General features: G+C 46.8%; 1 protein-coding gene across 1 annotated transcript in view; it reads right to left on the reverse strand.

The window, feature by feature from the left end:
• Positions 1 to 974: 974 nt before the first annotated feature.
• Positions 975 to 13130, reverse strand: part of LIMD1 (LIM domains containing 1) — an 86580-nt gene continuing 74424 nt past the window's right edge. The window contains exons 4-8 of the mRNA XM_006868823.1: positions 12001 to 12063; positions 3819 to 3949; positions 3276 to 3327; positions 2737 to 2805; positions 975 to 1112 (exon numbers count right to left, since the gene is read on the reverse strand). Of these exons, the coding sequence (XP_006868885.1) occupies positions 975 to 1112; positions 2737 to 2805; positions 3276 to 3327; positions 3819 to 3949; positions 12001 to 12063 (453 nt within the window). The remainder of the gene's footprint in view (positions 1113 to 2736; positions 2806 to 3275; positions 3328 to 3818; positions 3950 to 12000; positions 12064 to 13130) is intronic.

The raw sequence follows: 13130 nt of genomic DNA on the forward strand, positions 1-13130 counted from the left end.
CAGGACAAATCTACCATGGCCCAGCAGCCTTGCAGGAAGCAGATTCGCAAGGGCACACAATGCAGCCAGGCCATAGGGATGAAATCCTGCTCACTTATTTTAAAACAAGGCCCTGGTTTACTAAATCTATTCTTCCTACGATACAGATCACATGCTAGAGTGTCCCTCCTGCTGTAAGGCAACTCAGATTGGTAGCCATTCAACTCAAGAACTGGAGTTCTCGCTAGAAGGAAGTATGTGTGTATGTATGTGATGGTCCCTGGAAGGTACAAATGGTTTGCACTCGGCTACTAACCAGAAAGTTGGAGGTTTGAGTCCACCCAGAGATGCCTCCCAAAAAAACAAAACAAAAACTCAGCCCTGGAAACCCCTACAAAGCACAGTTTTACTCTGACACACATGGGGTTGTGTGAGTAAGAGAACCAACTCGATAGCAATGTATTTTTTTTGTATATGTGTGTGGAGGGGTAGTTATTGTTGGTAAATGCCATTGAGGTGATTCTGATTCATAGTGACCCTGTTTAGGGTTTCTGAGGAGCAGCTGGTGGGTTTGAACTGCCAACCTTTTGGTTAACAGTCCAGTGTATTTTCCTAAGGAGGGGACTGTATCAATAGCTGAACTCTGTCTTCGGGTGAACTGCCCCTCTGGAGCACAAACAGTTCCCAGAAAGGACAGGAGGATTCATTTGGTTTCAATGATGTGATCTTGCTGTCCCATGCTGGGCATTTGGCAATCTGATGATGGCGTGGCACGGCAGCAGAGAAAGGCACTTGGAAGACACCAGACTGGTTGTGTTCCGCCTTCCTGGCTCAATGAAAGGTACCCCACACATCCGTGTGGGAACTTGCCCGCTCATCCTTCTTCCCCCTTCATCTCAACCCCACCACGGGGGTCACTGGAAATTAACTGGCAGATTTCTCCATGTGAAGGCCTGGCGTGGCATCCCTGCTATGATGTTTGTGCAAGGCCCCGGTTAGAAGTGGTGCTGGTGAAGGGCAGCTGGCGAGGGGCCTTTCTCTAGCCTTTTAACATGGCAGGAGTGACAGAAGAGGTGGTCCTCCAGTGGGTAGCAGCGGTGGCCATCTTCATCATTGAGTTCCAACCCGCAGTCCTGGTGGTGAGACAAAGACACCCAGGGTGAACAAAACACAACACACGCACAACATACATTGTAGGAGTCAAAGGCCACAGTCCCAAATGGAGCAGGGCCTGCTACATTTCTGCATGTCGTTGTTCGGTCCCGTTGAGTTGGTTTTCAACTCACAGTGACCGTAAGAGACAGGGTAGAACTGCCCCATGGAATTTTCTAATCTTTACAGGAGCAGATTGCCAGTCATGGAGTGAGCTTAAACCACCAACCTTTTGGTTAACAGCTAAGAAATTAAACATTGCACCACAGGGCTCCTGCCTGGGCCTGCAGAAACACAGCGTTCCCACCCTGCAAAGGAGCTGTGAGCCACACGGTACCCGCTGAGCACTCGGAATGGGACCAAACGGAGATAGCTGATGGTGTAGAACACACAGGATTTCAGAGATGAGGGCAAAAAAGACAGAAAGTATCTCTTAGGTAATTTTTTAATATTGGTTACAATTTGAAATGATATTATTTAGGATATAGTAGATGAAATAAAATATCATCATAATAATTAATTACATTTGTTTCTTATTACTTTTTTTTTTAACATGGCTACAAGAAAACTTAAGAGTCCTGGTGTGGTGGTCTAGGATAAGCATCAGACTGCTAACCACAAGGTTGGCGGTTCATACCCATCAGCGGCTCCTTGGAAACCCTATACACAGTTGCTATGAACTGGAACTGACATGACAGCACTAGACAACAACAACAACAACACTAGAAAACTTACGTTGCACTTGTGGCTTGAATTTGTGACTCGTGTTTCCACTGGACAGTACTGGTGTGGAATGGGTGGGCAGGAGCAAATGCTGACATTTGTTTCTCCAGACGGTGATCCCCACCCGCTTCTTCAGCATCAGCAGTGGGAGCAGGTTATGTGTCACCTGCACCCCATTCTCTCCACCCCTCCAAACTCCTCCAAACTCCCCCAAACCCACGACTCAGTGACTATAGGACAGAGCAGAACCGCTCTTTAGGGTTTCTGGGCAGACTGCCTCAGGTTCCTTCCTTGGAACAGCTGGTAGGTTTGGTATCAGCCCAATGCTTAACCTACTGTGCCACCAGGGCACCTTCTCCTAACCACTGAGTCAAAATCAATCTACTCTCTTTCCATGGGCAAATCCACTTTATTCTGGCTGAACTGCTAAAGGTACTTTAAGTGTTTACACCTGTCACAAGGGAAGGGGAGGGGTGACCCCTGGCTTTCCCTACAGGTGCAACCCAAGGACAACCAAGGCACAGGTGTCCCCTCCCTGCTCCCCCAGCTGACATGCCTGTTTTCAAGGGTGTTTCTTCATGATTTCCAGAGCTCAACTGAGAAGGGGGTTCTGGCAGACAGAATAGCCTACAAGCTGGAGGGAAGGTAGCCTCTTGGTGAAACCATGAAGTCTGCCTGACAATCTTAGGCCCACACAAGCAACTGCGGCCTCAGAGCTGCCAGCGCTGCATGTGCAGAAGGAGGTACAGCAGATGCCGCTGGGACCAAAACATCTGCATCCTCTGCGGCCCCTCCCATCAGCTCTGGAGGGAACACAATCCCCAGTATTGGGGGTCAGCTCACACCACGGCCACCCTGAAAGGCTTCTTCTCTTGGGCCTACCTCACAGTGGTAGCACTCCACGTGGTAGTCTCTGTCCATGGACACAACACGGATGGTCTCATCAGAACCCTGGTACCGAAGACAAGCAATGACACCAAGAAGAGGCAGTTAGGGGCAGATCCCCCGGGGGCTCCCCATGCAAAGGGGAGGGAAGGGAGGAGGATTCTGAGGTGGTAAGTAGGCGCCTCAGAATACGAGAATCCATTAAAAGTAGGAAAAAACACGTGTTGGTGATGAGAGGATGGGGACACACTGCAGCCCAACCATTTGGACTGTCAGTCCATCGGAAACACAAAAGCTGCGTGGGCTCATCTTCTAGCCTAAGAATTAGTTCCAATAAGATGGGTTCAACTTATTATAGAGACAAATGGTGGATGAGGAAGGCATTGGGCCAATCAGAGGGGCCAGTTTATCTCCAAGTTAAGATTTTGTGAGGAGTGTTTAACAGGTGTAAGGGCAGGAGACCGATCCCATAAATGACCTCACTGAGGTTTACTGGTAATGGCGACTCCAGGCGCAGGTTTGAAGAAGCATCTTACCTCTGGTGGAAGGATAGGAAGACCACAGGCTGCACACTTAGGGGCAAGTACCCTGTGGGAAGAAGCAAAGAAGCTGTAAAATACATATTGTGGGGGTTTGGGCTGGTAAGACTTATACCTGGAGCCTTCTTCTCCCCACCCACCTCTTCTCCCACGTTCCCCCAGCCTCGGAGAGAGGTTGGCGGCTCACTTCCCTGGGATATGCTTCAGAATCAGGCCCCAGCTGAAACAAGAATATCTAACTAAACAAGTCCATCTAACTCTACTAAGGGGAGCGACCAAGCCAACATGGTGCCTGAGCCTCCTAACGGGAGCTAAAGCGGGAGCCCCAGAGCTCGTAGAGACCTCGTAAGGCTTACTGAGCTGTGGCTGCTCTGCTTTTTCTCTGAACAGGATTTCTGAACCAGTTCCTGTCTGTCCTGTCATTGACTGTCGTCTGAGGACCCTCAGCACGTTGGAGCCCTCGCTGGTCTGCGGTCTGTGGGTGCAGGACACCTGCACACACACTACTATCATCTCCAGGTCTAGCCCGCCCCTCCTTACGTGTGGTAATCTCGGACACAGTAGATCTTGTTCTCCGAGTCCACGGTGAAGGGCACCCCGTCCAAACACTCATTGCAGATGACACAGCGGAAACAGCCGGGGTGGTAGGACTTCCCCAGGGCCTGCAGGATCTGGGGGTGGACAGGCCATAAGCGTGAGACTCAGTAAGGCTTACAGGGAAGGCATGGATGGAGGAAGGGAGAGAAGCCCCCATCACACAGCACAGCAGACACTCAGGGTGCACGTCAGTGAGCGGAGGCCAGAGAAGAAGGGGCAGGAAAGGCTAACTGTTCAGATGTCTACACGGTAAGAGATCCAACAGGAAGCCTCCTGCACTCGACAAACTTCTCACAGGGCTTCTAGTGCCAAAGAGAATGGCACAGATGGTTAAACCATGGGGTACTAACCTAAAAGTGGGTGGTTTGAACCCACCCACAGGCACTGGGGAGAAAAGGTCTGGTGATCGTCTCCTAAAAGGTCCCAGCCACTGAACCTCCAAAGAGCAGTTCCACACCACCTACGGGGTCCCCATGAGTCAGAATTGACTAGATGACAACAGGTTTGATTTTGGTTTTTTGATTTTGTTAGTGTTACGGATTTTACTGTGCTCACCGCCCCACAAAAGGTAGGTTGCATAGCATTTTCTTTTGCTAAGTAAATGACATCATACAAAATAGGGTGGGTCCTAAACCTAATCCCTTCTGAGTTAGACAGAGAGAGCGGCACACACACAGGGAAGACGCTGTGTGAAGATGGAGGCAGATGAAGCTACTAGCCCAGGGAAACCAAGTATTGCCCTAGTGGCACAATGGTTAAGCACTTCACTGCCAATGGAAAGATTGGCAATTTGAACCTACCAATTGCTCCACAGAAGAAAGATGAGGCAGTCTGCTTTCATAAAGCTTATGGCCTTGGAAGCCCTATGGGACAGTTGTGCTCTGTCCTACAGGTCACTCTGAGTTGGAGTGGACCCAACAATAATAGGCTTGGTATTTGGACCAGAAGCCAAGAGAAACAATGAAGGACCCACTATGGGACGAATGTCCTGATTTCAACTCCTAGCCTCCAAATCTGTGAGAAAAAAATTACTGTTTGTTACAGCAGCACTGCATTAACTAAGACACCTATTGGCCCTTCACTCAGAAGGAATCGCTCTACCAGAACTTTCCTAAAAAGAAGTGCTAGGGCCCTCTAACATCCAAATATTGGTCTCCACTCACCCAGAGTATAAGGGGAAGAAAAAAGGCAAAGACTCAGAGAAGAAACTAGTCTAGAGATAGTGAAGAGTCTATATAAACCACGGCCTCCTCTAACTTGCAATCAGAACTAGATGGTATCTGGCTACCACTGCTAGCCATTCTAACCAGGGCCACAGTTGTTGTTGTTGTTGTTATGTGCTGTACAGCTGGTTCCGACTCACAATGACCCTGTACAGGGTTTTCAAGGCTGTAAATGTTTACGGGAGCAGAACGCCTCATCTTTCTCCCACGGAACAGCTGGTAGTTTCGAACTGCTGACCTTGTGGCTCACAGCCCGATTCGTAACCACTACACTACCAGAGCTCCTTAGGGCCACAGTAGACGGGTCCTGATAGAATGGAGGGAAAACGTGGAACAGAACACACCTCTTTAAAAAGTCCAGACTTACTGGATCGGTGGATATTAGAGGACTACCCGAGACTACTGCCCTAAATTACTCTTTAAATTTTGACCTGAATCTATCCCAAGGTCATTTTTTTAGCTAAATGAAAGACTGGCTCATAAAATACATACTCTCACCCCTGAGGACGGCATTCCTTTTTAAAAACCCATCTGTATGAGACCAAGTGGTCAACAGTTACTCTACAGCAAGGAGGAGAAGGTAAGGAGGCAGGGAGACTAGAGTGCTGGAAACAGAACAATTAGCACAGAGACCACGAGAACGCGGACAATGAGAACTGTCACCAAAAACACACAATTTTTTTTTTTTTAATGCAGATGGATAAATTAAAAGTGTAAAGATGTGCTGGGACAGGGCTGAGACTACTCCTAGGGCCAAAATCCACCATGGAGAAGCAGAAAATGATGCAAAGCAGGGCCATAAAAGGATCCCTCTGAGATTTTGGTAGCAGCAACTACATGGAGAGATTAAAGGACATTCCACATAGCAGTGGTCAAAAAACCAAAATGAAACATTTCTAACTTTGCCTTTTGAGTGCTCCCTGCTATCCTATATGAGTCTCTAGAACCCATGACTGAGCCCTCGGTTATTTCAGAGCTGAGTGTGTCAGCAAAGCTCCAGTGTCACTGTTGCTGTTGTTATCAAACATGTGACAAGAGAGCCCACAAACCCTCTTCCTCTCAGCATCACTTGATCTGATGGGATACCTAAACCTGCTACAGCCAATCCCACAACCAGGACAGAGCCGAGACACAGAGGATGGCAGCGAGAAGGGCGGAAATGCCAACCCTCGGAGATGCCAACAACTAAGTGGAACTGAATGCTGACAGACTTCTATTAGCAAACCCAACCCAACCCACTGCCGTGCATGTGTCGGTGCCGATTCATAATGACCCTGTATGGGGCTTCCAAGACTGTAAATCTCTACAGGAGCTGCAGCCTTATCTTTCTCCCTCGGAGCCGATGACCTTGCTGTTAGCAGCCCAATGCCTAACCCACTTTGCCACCTGGGTTTCTTAAACTCCTCTTTGGTGATGGTGATGGTGCCATGGAATTGGTTCCAACTCACAGTGACCCTGTATAGGGTTTACGAGGCTGTCAGTCTTTACGGGAGCAGAAAGTGTTATATTTCTCCTGAGGCAAGGCTGGTAGACTCGAACTGCTGCTCTTGCAGTTTGTAACCTAACATGTAAGCCACTACACTACCAGGGCCCTTTAATCTCATCTGTTGTTGTTGCAAAGTGTTGTCGAGTTGGATCCGACCCATAGTGACCCTATACAGGGTTTCCGAAGAGCAACCTTGCAGTTCAAACGGCTTTGCAGTCTGGTGCATTACCCCACAGCGCCACACCAGGAGTCTTTAAACTCATTAAGTGAAACAAAATACTTCCCTTATTCAGTCAGAGGTTCCGAGTGTGGCCCCAGCACCACTGAGAACTTGTCAGAAATGCACATTCTCAAGTCCTGCCCCAGATTTCCTGAGTCAAAAGTTCTGAGGCTGGGACCAATAATCAGTGTTCTAACCAGCTCCCTGGTGACTCAGAGGCACACGAAGGGTTGAGAGCTGCTAGTTTAAGCTAAGTTCCCTGACTGGCACAGTTTATGCTCGGCTGGTGTCGCGCTGCAGGATATTGTGCTGGGCCGCAAGGTCAGTGGTTCAAACTCACGAGCTGCTCCACAGAAACCCTATACAGGATCAACAGCACCTAGCAACAAGAAGTAACAGAAAAGTTGGCGGTTTGAACCCCCCCCCCCATAGCAGTTCTGAGGAAGAAAGGCCTGGCAATGTGGTTCCATCAAGATTAAAACCAAGCAAACCCTATGAAACAGTTCTACTCTATAACACATGTATCACCAGGAGTCAGAATTCACTCAATGACACAGGACAACAACAGGAGGTTTAAGTTAAAATGAGTCTGGGTTTTTCTACAACTTGCAGTTGAAACCACCTTCACTGATTCGAGCTTTCTTTTCTTCAATTGTGTGGGTTGGAAAACACAATTCAAATAAATGATGGAAATACAGAGCTAGCATGAGAAAGGATGTGCCAAACACACATGTACAAAGAATGTGCAGAGCACAGAAATCCTCAGACAGGCAGAAGGAAGCAGACATGGAACTGAGCAAAACCTTGTCAGTACACAGTGAGATCTGTAGGAAAGATGTGCTGTGTTCTGGTACCTTCTACAGGCCCAGTGCGACCTCAGGAAGCAAACACCGCCCACACACACCCCAGCCAAGAAGGTAAGGGGATCCTCTGCTACTTATTCCTGCTTCCTCCAAAAGAAGCCTTCCCTGGCTCAGCTTCCAAGCTTCCCCACTCCCTCTTGGTTTCACTAACCTTCGAGGCCCCTCTCCATCTGCAGTGAGCTGCCAAAACAGGAAGAACAACCAGCTTCCAGAGTCCATTTGGGAACTTGGACCTTGTAATGTATTTCCCCCCGGACTAATGCTGTTCTTGCCAGAAAGACCCTTACAATGAATTTAACCCACACTGTGCCTAAAGTATGGTATGACAGAGACGCCATTTCACTGCTCTCTGACTAGATGTAAGCATTTAAATGTCCAGTTTCAGCCTCCAAGCCCAGAGTATAACAACATGGGGGCCATAGATACTTCACAAAAGAGTCAGACAGGTGGGGTTCTGTTATAGAACCAAGCGCTCTGTCTGAAGATATCTTTCTCTACATTACTAAAATGCTTGGCAGCAGTTCTATATTTTAAACTGGGTGTCAATACCAGACAGACAGAGTCTGTAAGTTTTCAAGTCCTAGAGAAGATCGATGAGGCTCCAGGCTCAACTTCACATTCTTCTGTGTGGCAGAGATTGTCTCCAAAGATGGCCGCCATCAATTCCTTCCCTCAGGTAGGCCCATCAAGAGGTGGAAAACATGTATTCCCACTCCCCTTGAATCTAGGCTGGAAGTGTCGCTTTGTTTGAGCAAGAGAATGAGGAGGAAATGATGATCTGAGACCTCTCAGTAAGACTGGCAGCTTCTGTTTCCTCTTCCTTGCTATAAGGATGTCCAAGCTATACTACTGCATATAGGGAGAGAGACCTGGAGGGTGAGAGGCCATCTTGGATTTTCCAGTCCAGTCGGGTCACCAACTGAACACAGCAGAATAAACGACTCAAGCCAATGTCAAGTGGAGCCAAAGAACTGCTCTGCTGAACCCAGACAGAATTCCTGATCCACAGAGTCACCTGACCCCGGCCCTGGGACAATGGCACATGAGTGTATGTCTGTGTGTGCCTATGTGTGTGCAGATGGAGGCCTCGGGAGAATGTGAATTCTTTCTCTTGACAAACGCTGTTTGAATCACTGTTGTTTTCAACCACGAAGATTTGGGGTGCGTGTCATTCAGTAACAGATAAATGAAATACTCGGAGCCCCAAAGAAATCTTAACGACACCAAGAAATAAGAATAGGGTATAACCAATGCTTATAAAGCTTGCATTCTGTTGGTTTCCTATGCAGAGACTCTGTCAGAAGGACTCTTAATAAACGGAGCCTTAGAGCCTCGGATGGGCACTTGGAGGAGATGAGAGCAAGGACGGGTGGCTCCTGATGCCTCCCACTAAGGAAGGAAGTGGAGGGCCACACTCCCTGGGGAGGCCTTGGCCACCAATGAGTACACGGCTCTTCCAGAGCTAAGCTGTGCCTCTGTGTGCTCTGTCAGAGTGTGAATGACAACAGGTACTTATCACAGTAGGCAGGGCTCTCGTTGGCTTTTGTGTGACAAATATCAGCATGGAACCAACAGAAATGAGTGCTTATGCCCACCAAAGACACGCACAAGAATGTTCACAGGAGCGTTTCAGCCCTCAACTAGAAACCAGCCACCTCCTCCTCAGCAGGAGAATGCATAAACACACTGCAGTCTGCCCAGACAGGAAGGAGTCCCGTAGCATAGTACGTTATAGCTTGTTGGGCTGCTAACCACAAGGTCAGCAGTTTGAGTTCACCAGGCGCTCTGAGGGTGAAAGATGAGGCTTTTTGTTCCCATAAAGATTTACAGTCTCAGAAACCCTGTACAGGATCGCTATGAGTCCGAATCGACATCATGGCAGATAGCCAGCCATACCCACACAGGAGAATTCTTCTTAGCAATGAAAACCCAAAAAATGATTGCTACAGGCAACAAGATGGACAAATCTCAAAAACATTTTCCTGAGTGAGAGCAGCCAGACCCAAAGAGTCCCTACCGTGCAACTGCATTTACATCCAGGACCAGCAAACTGAATCTGCAATGATAAGAGGTCCTAAGTGTAGGAACCTTGGTGGGCAAGGTACTGGGAGAAGGGCCACAAGGAACTTTTTGGGATGTGGAAAACGTTCTCCATCTTGATTCGATGGTAGTTATGGGTAAATGCAAATATACCCACATACTCCATCATTGCCACCGCACACTTGAGATTTGTACCCCATATACTTCTCAAAAAAAGCTAAAAGACAAAAAGTAGCCAAGACTTGCAATAGGGCCTCCTGGGGAGAAGGGAATAAAAATGGGTCAGCTTAGACAGGCTTAACTCTTTCCAATGCAAAGAAAGTCACAGGGTCATTTCCTCTGACTAGTACATTAAAAAAATCCTTAAAGGCCAGTAGCCAATGGTGAAAACTGGATCCCTAAGATAGGATAAGAATGCTGTATTCATTGACCTCACAATCCCATTACTTTAAGTAGGCCAAGAAAGAAACGTTCCCACAAAAGTGATAAAGATAATGAGGCCTGAGAAGACCTCAGATTAGACCACGTTTCACAGACTCCCGTTGACCTGGAGATGAGAGAGAAAAGAGGAAGGGCTGGTTAGTCCAAAGTGTGGTGTGACCTGAGGACTCCTGAGCCCATGCACAAGGACATACCCACAGAGGGCTAGAATTGAGAATGAAGCATCCAGCAGATGTGAAGTAAAGGGAGACGCACAAGAACACACAAACTTGTGATAGTACTCCTTTGACCTAGCTTTGATGGCTTGATGATCAGAACTCGACTAGAGGTAGATAATAAAAAAAAAAATTTTTTTTGATAAAGGAAACAAGTGTAAATTGCTACAATTGGATGAACTTGACCAATACTTATGGATGTAGTAGCTCAAAATATCAACTGAGAGAGGGAAGGAGTCTTCACATCAAGTATCAATCCTATCTCCTCTGTACAAAAGTTGACAGGGATGGGCAACTTAGACACTGGCTATCTAAAATGGGTTGTTGTTAAGTGTCATCGAGTCGATTCTGACCCATAGTGACCCTGGTACTATGGGTTTCCAAGGAGCAGCTAGTGAGCTTGAACCACTGACCTTGCAGTTCAAATGACTTTGCAGTCTGACGCATTAGCCCACAGCGCCACAAATGGGTTGCGGGGGGCGGGGGGTAGGCTAAAAAAGAACAAAGTGACTGGCTTACAAGTTTTCAAGAGGGAGTTTAGTTTCAGAGTGTGCGGGGGAAGGTAGAGTCCCCACCGAATAATTTTCATCTTGTCTAGACGGATATGGTGAAAGGATGATGGAAATAATATACTTATGATTTAATAGTGAATAATTGTTATCATGACTACTTGCGATTGTCACAATTGTAAAAGTAGAAGTTTTGTAACAAAAAAAATGGGGAGTAGTTAATCTTACATTCCAGGAACGCGGACCCTAGGACTACCAAGGGAGAAGAGCATGAGCAGAATGCGGGACCTTATTCAGAGAAGCAGCAACACCTGAGATGGAGGCAGAGATGGGGACATGGAGAGGGAGCAGATGAGGACTCTAGATTCATGGAAAGAGAGGGATTGAGAACTGGCAGCCAGGAGGCAGTCTTGCAGAATGTGCCCTTCGGTTATTTAAATGTTTACATATTCCTAAGTGTTTTTATGTACATCTCCACAAAAAACAAGGAATAGAAGCAAATACCGCTGAATGAAGATGCACGGAGATTGTAATCATGCAATGAAACGATGAGTGTAAAACCCATGTTCTCCCATGTAAACTGTCACCCAGTTCACAATTACAAACTTATAAAAAATAAAAAGAAGACCTCAGAGAGCCAGAGGTGAGGTGGAAATAGAATGTATAAAACCTCAGAATTAAACAGCAGGCACCCCAAACTCATCTTAGGAACAGGTTGAGCCAGGCAGGACATGGGGGTGAGGGAGAGGACAACTGTGTTCTTGAGTTTCTGTGCTTAAGCTCAAGGGAGCTGAGACTTCTGCAGTGAAAACAAGCTCCATTTGGCACCTCCCCTGGGATGCCACAAGGATTAGAGATCAGAGGCCAGTGTGATGTGAAAAGCCCAAGGGGGGTGGAGGGAAGGAACACGGTCAGCAATAAGACATTGTACAGTGTGGATGGTTCGGGACACCAGCACAAGTGAAGACCAACAATGGGGCTCTATCAGCAAGTGAGTTGTAGGCACAGGGCTTGTCTTTTCATAACACCGCTATGATCACAAACACTGTTCTCAACTGTGTATTTCCTAAAATCTGAATATATCTCCCTCCCACCCAGCAACTATCTCATTCAGCTGACCCTACTCACCATATCCATGATGAGATGTCCACAAAGAACACACCTGTCAGCAGACTGCTGGAAACCAGAGTACTGCAGAGAAAAGAGAGAAGAATGTTAAATCCAGCCAAGAGGATAACAAGGCATTTCACTCTGTGTGGGAATCTGCCATTTCTCTGAGAACAACACAGAGTTTAGGATGCCCTCTCCCTAACCCAAAAGCCATTAAATTACACCTATGAATAGCACTCACCACACAAAGACTCTGGGTCCCACCTCATGCCAGATCTATGTAAGGGACTTGAATCTCAAAGCTGGTGTTTCTCAAAGAGATTTCCTAGCATCACCTGGAAACTTGTAAGAAATGCAAAATCTGCTCCCCTCACTCACCCAATATAGCTCTCTTGATTTGGAAACTCCAAGGGTGGGGCCTGGCAAGCATTGTTTACACAGTCCTGTAGGAGATTCTGATGCACACATAGGTTTGAGGAGCACTGCTCTAATCCTTAAAACAATTCTGCACAGAAACTATTACTATTCTCTTTTTCCAAATGGAGGCTCAGTGAGGTAAAGTGACCTTCTCAAGGTCACACAGCTTATAAACAAGTATGGTTCTGATTCGAAAGTCAATTTCTTTTAGTTTGCTCCAAATAAACTTGCTAAATTCTGTCTACATTGCCTTACACCAAAATACACACACACACACACACAAACAATTGGAGCTTCAAAAGAAATGAGGGATTTTCTTCAGAAAACATCCTGGAAGTTACTAGAAGCTTGTTGTTGCTGTTGTTTGCTATCAATTCAAATTTTCCCCTAAAGTTTATTTTGTTGTTGTTGTTGTTGTTGTTGAGAATATAAATAGCAAAACATACAACTCAACAGTTTCTACATGTACATTTCATTGACACTGATTGCATTCCAATCAGTTGGCCAGGTTACTGTCTTCCAAATTTCTTGTCATAGATGAGTGGGTGACTCCAGTGCCACATCAGTTTGTTGAAAAACTTCAATTTGCATGGATGAACCTTGAGGACATGCTGAGTGAAATTAGTCAGTCACAAAAAGAGAAATACTGCATAGGACCACTACTGTAAAAGACTAAGAAAAAGAAATTATACTAAAGGGGGGTCGGGGGAAGTCTTTGTTGGTTGTTGGGA

The sequence above is a fragment of the Chrysochloris asiatica genome, unplaced genomic scaffold (genome assembly GCF_000296735.1).
Source record: "Chrysochloris asiatica unplaced genomic scaffold, ChrAsi1.0 scaffold00124, whole genome shotgun sequence".
NCBI classification, from domain to species: Eukaryota; Metazoa; Chordata; class Mammalia; order Afrosoricida; family Chrysochloridae; genus Chrysochloris; species Chrysochloris asiatica.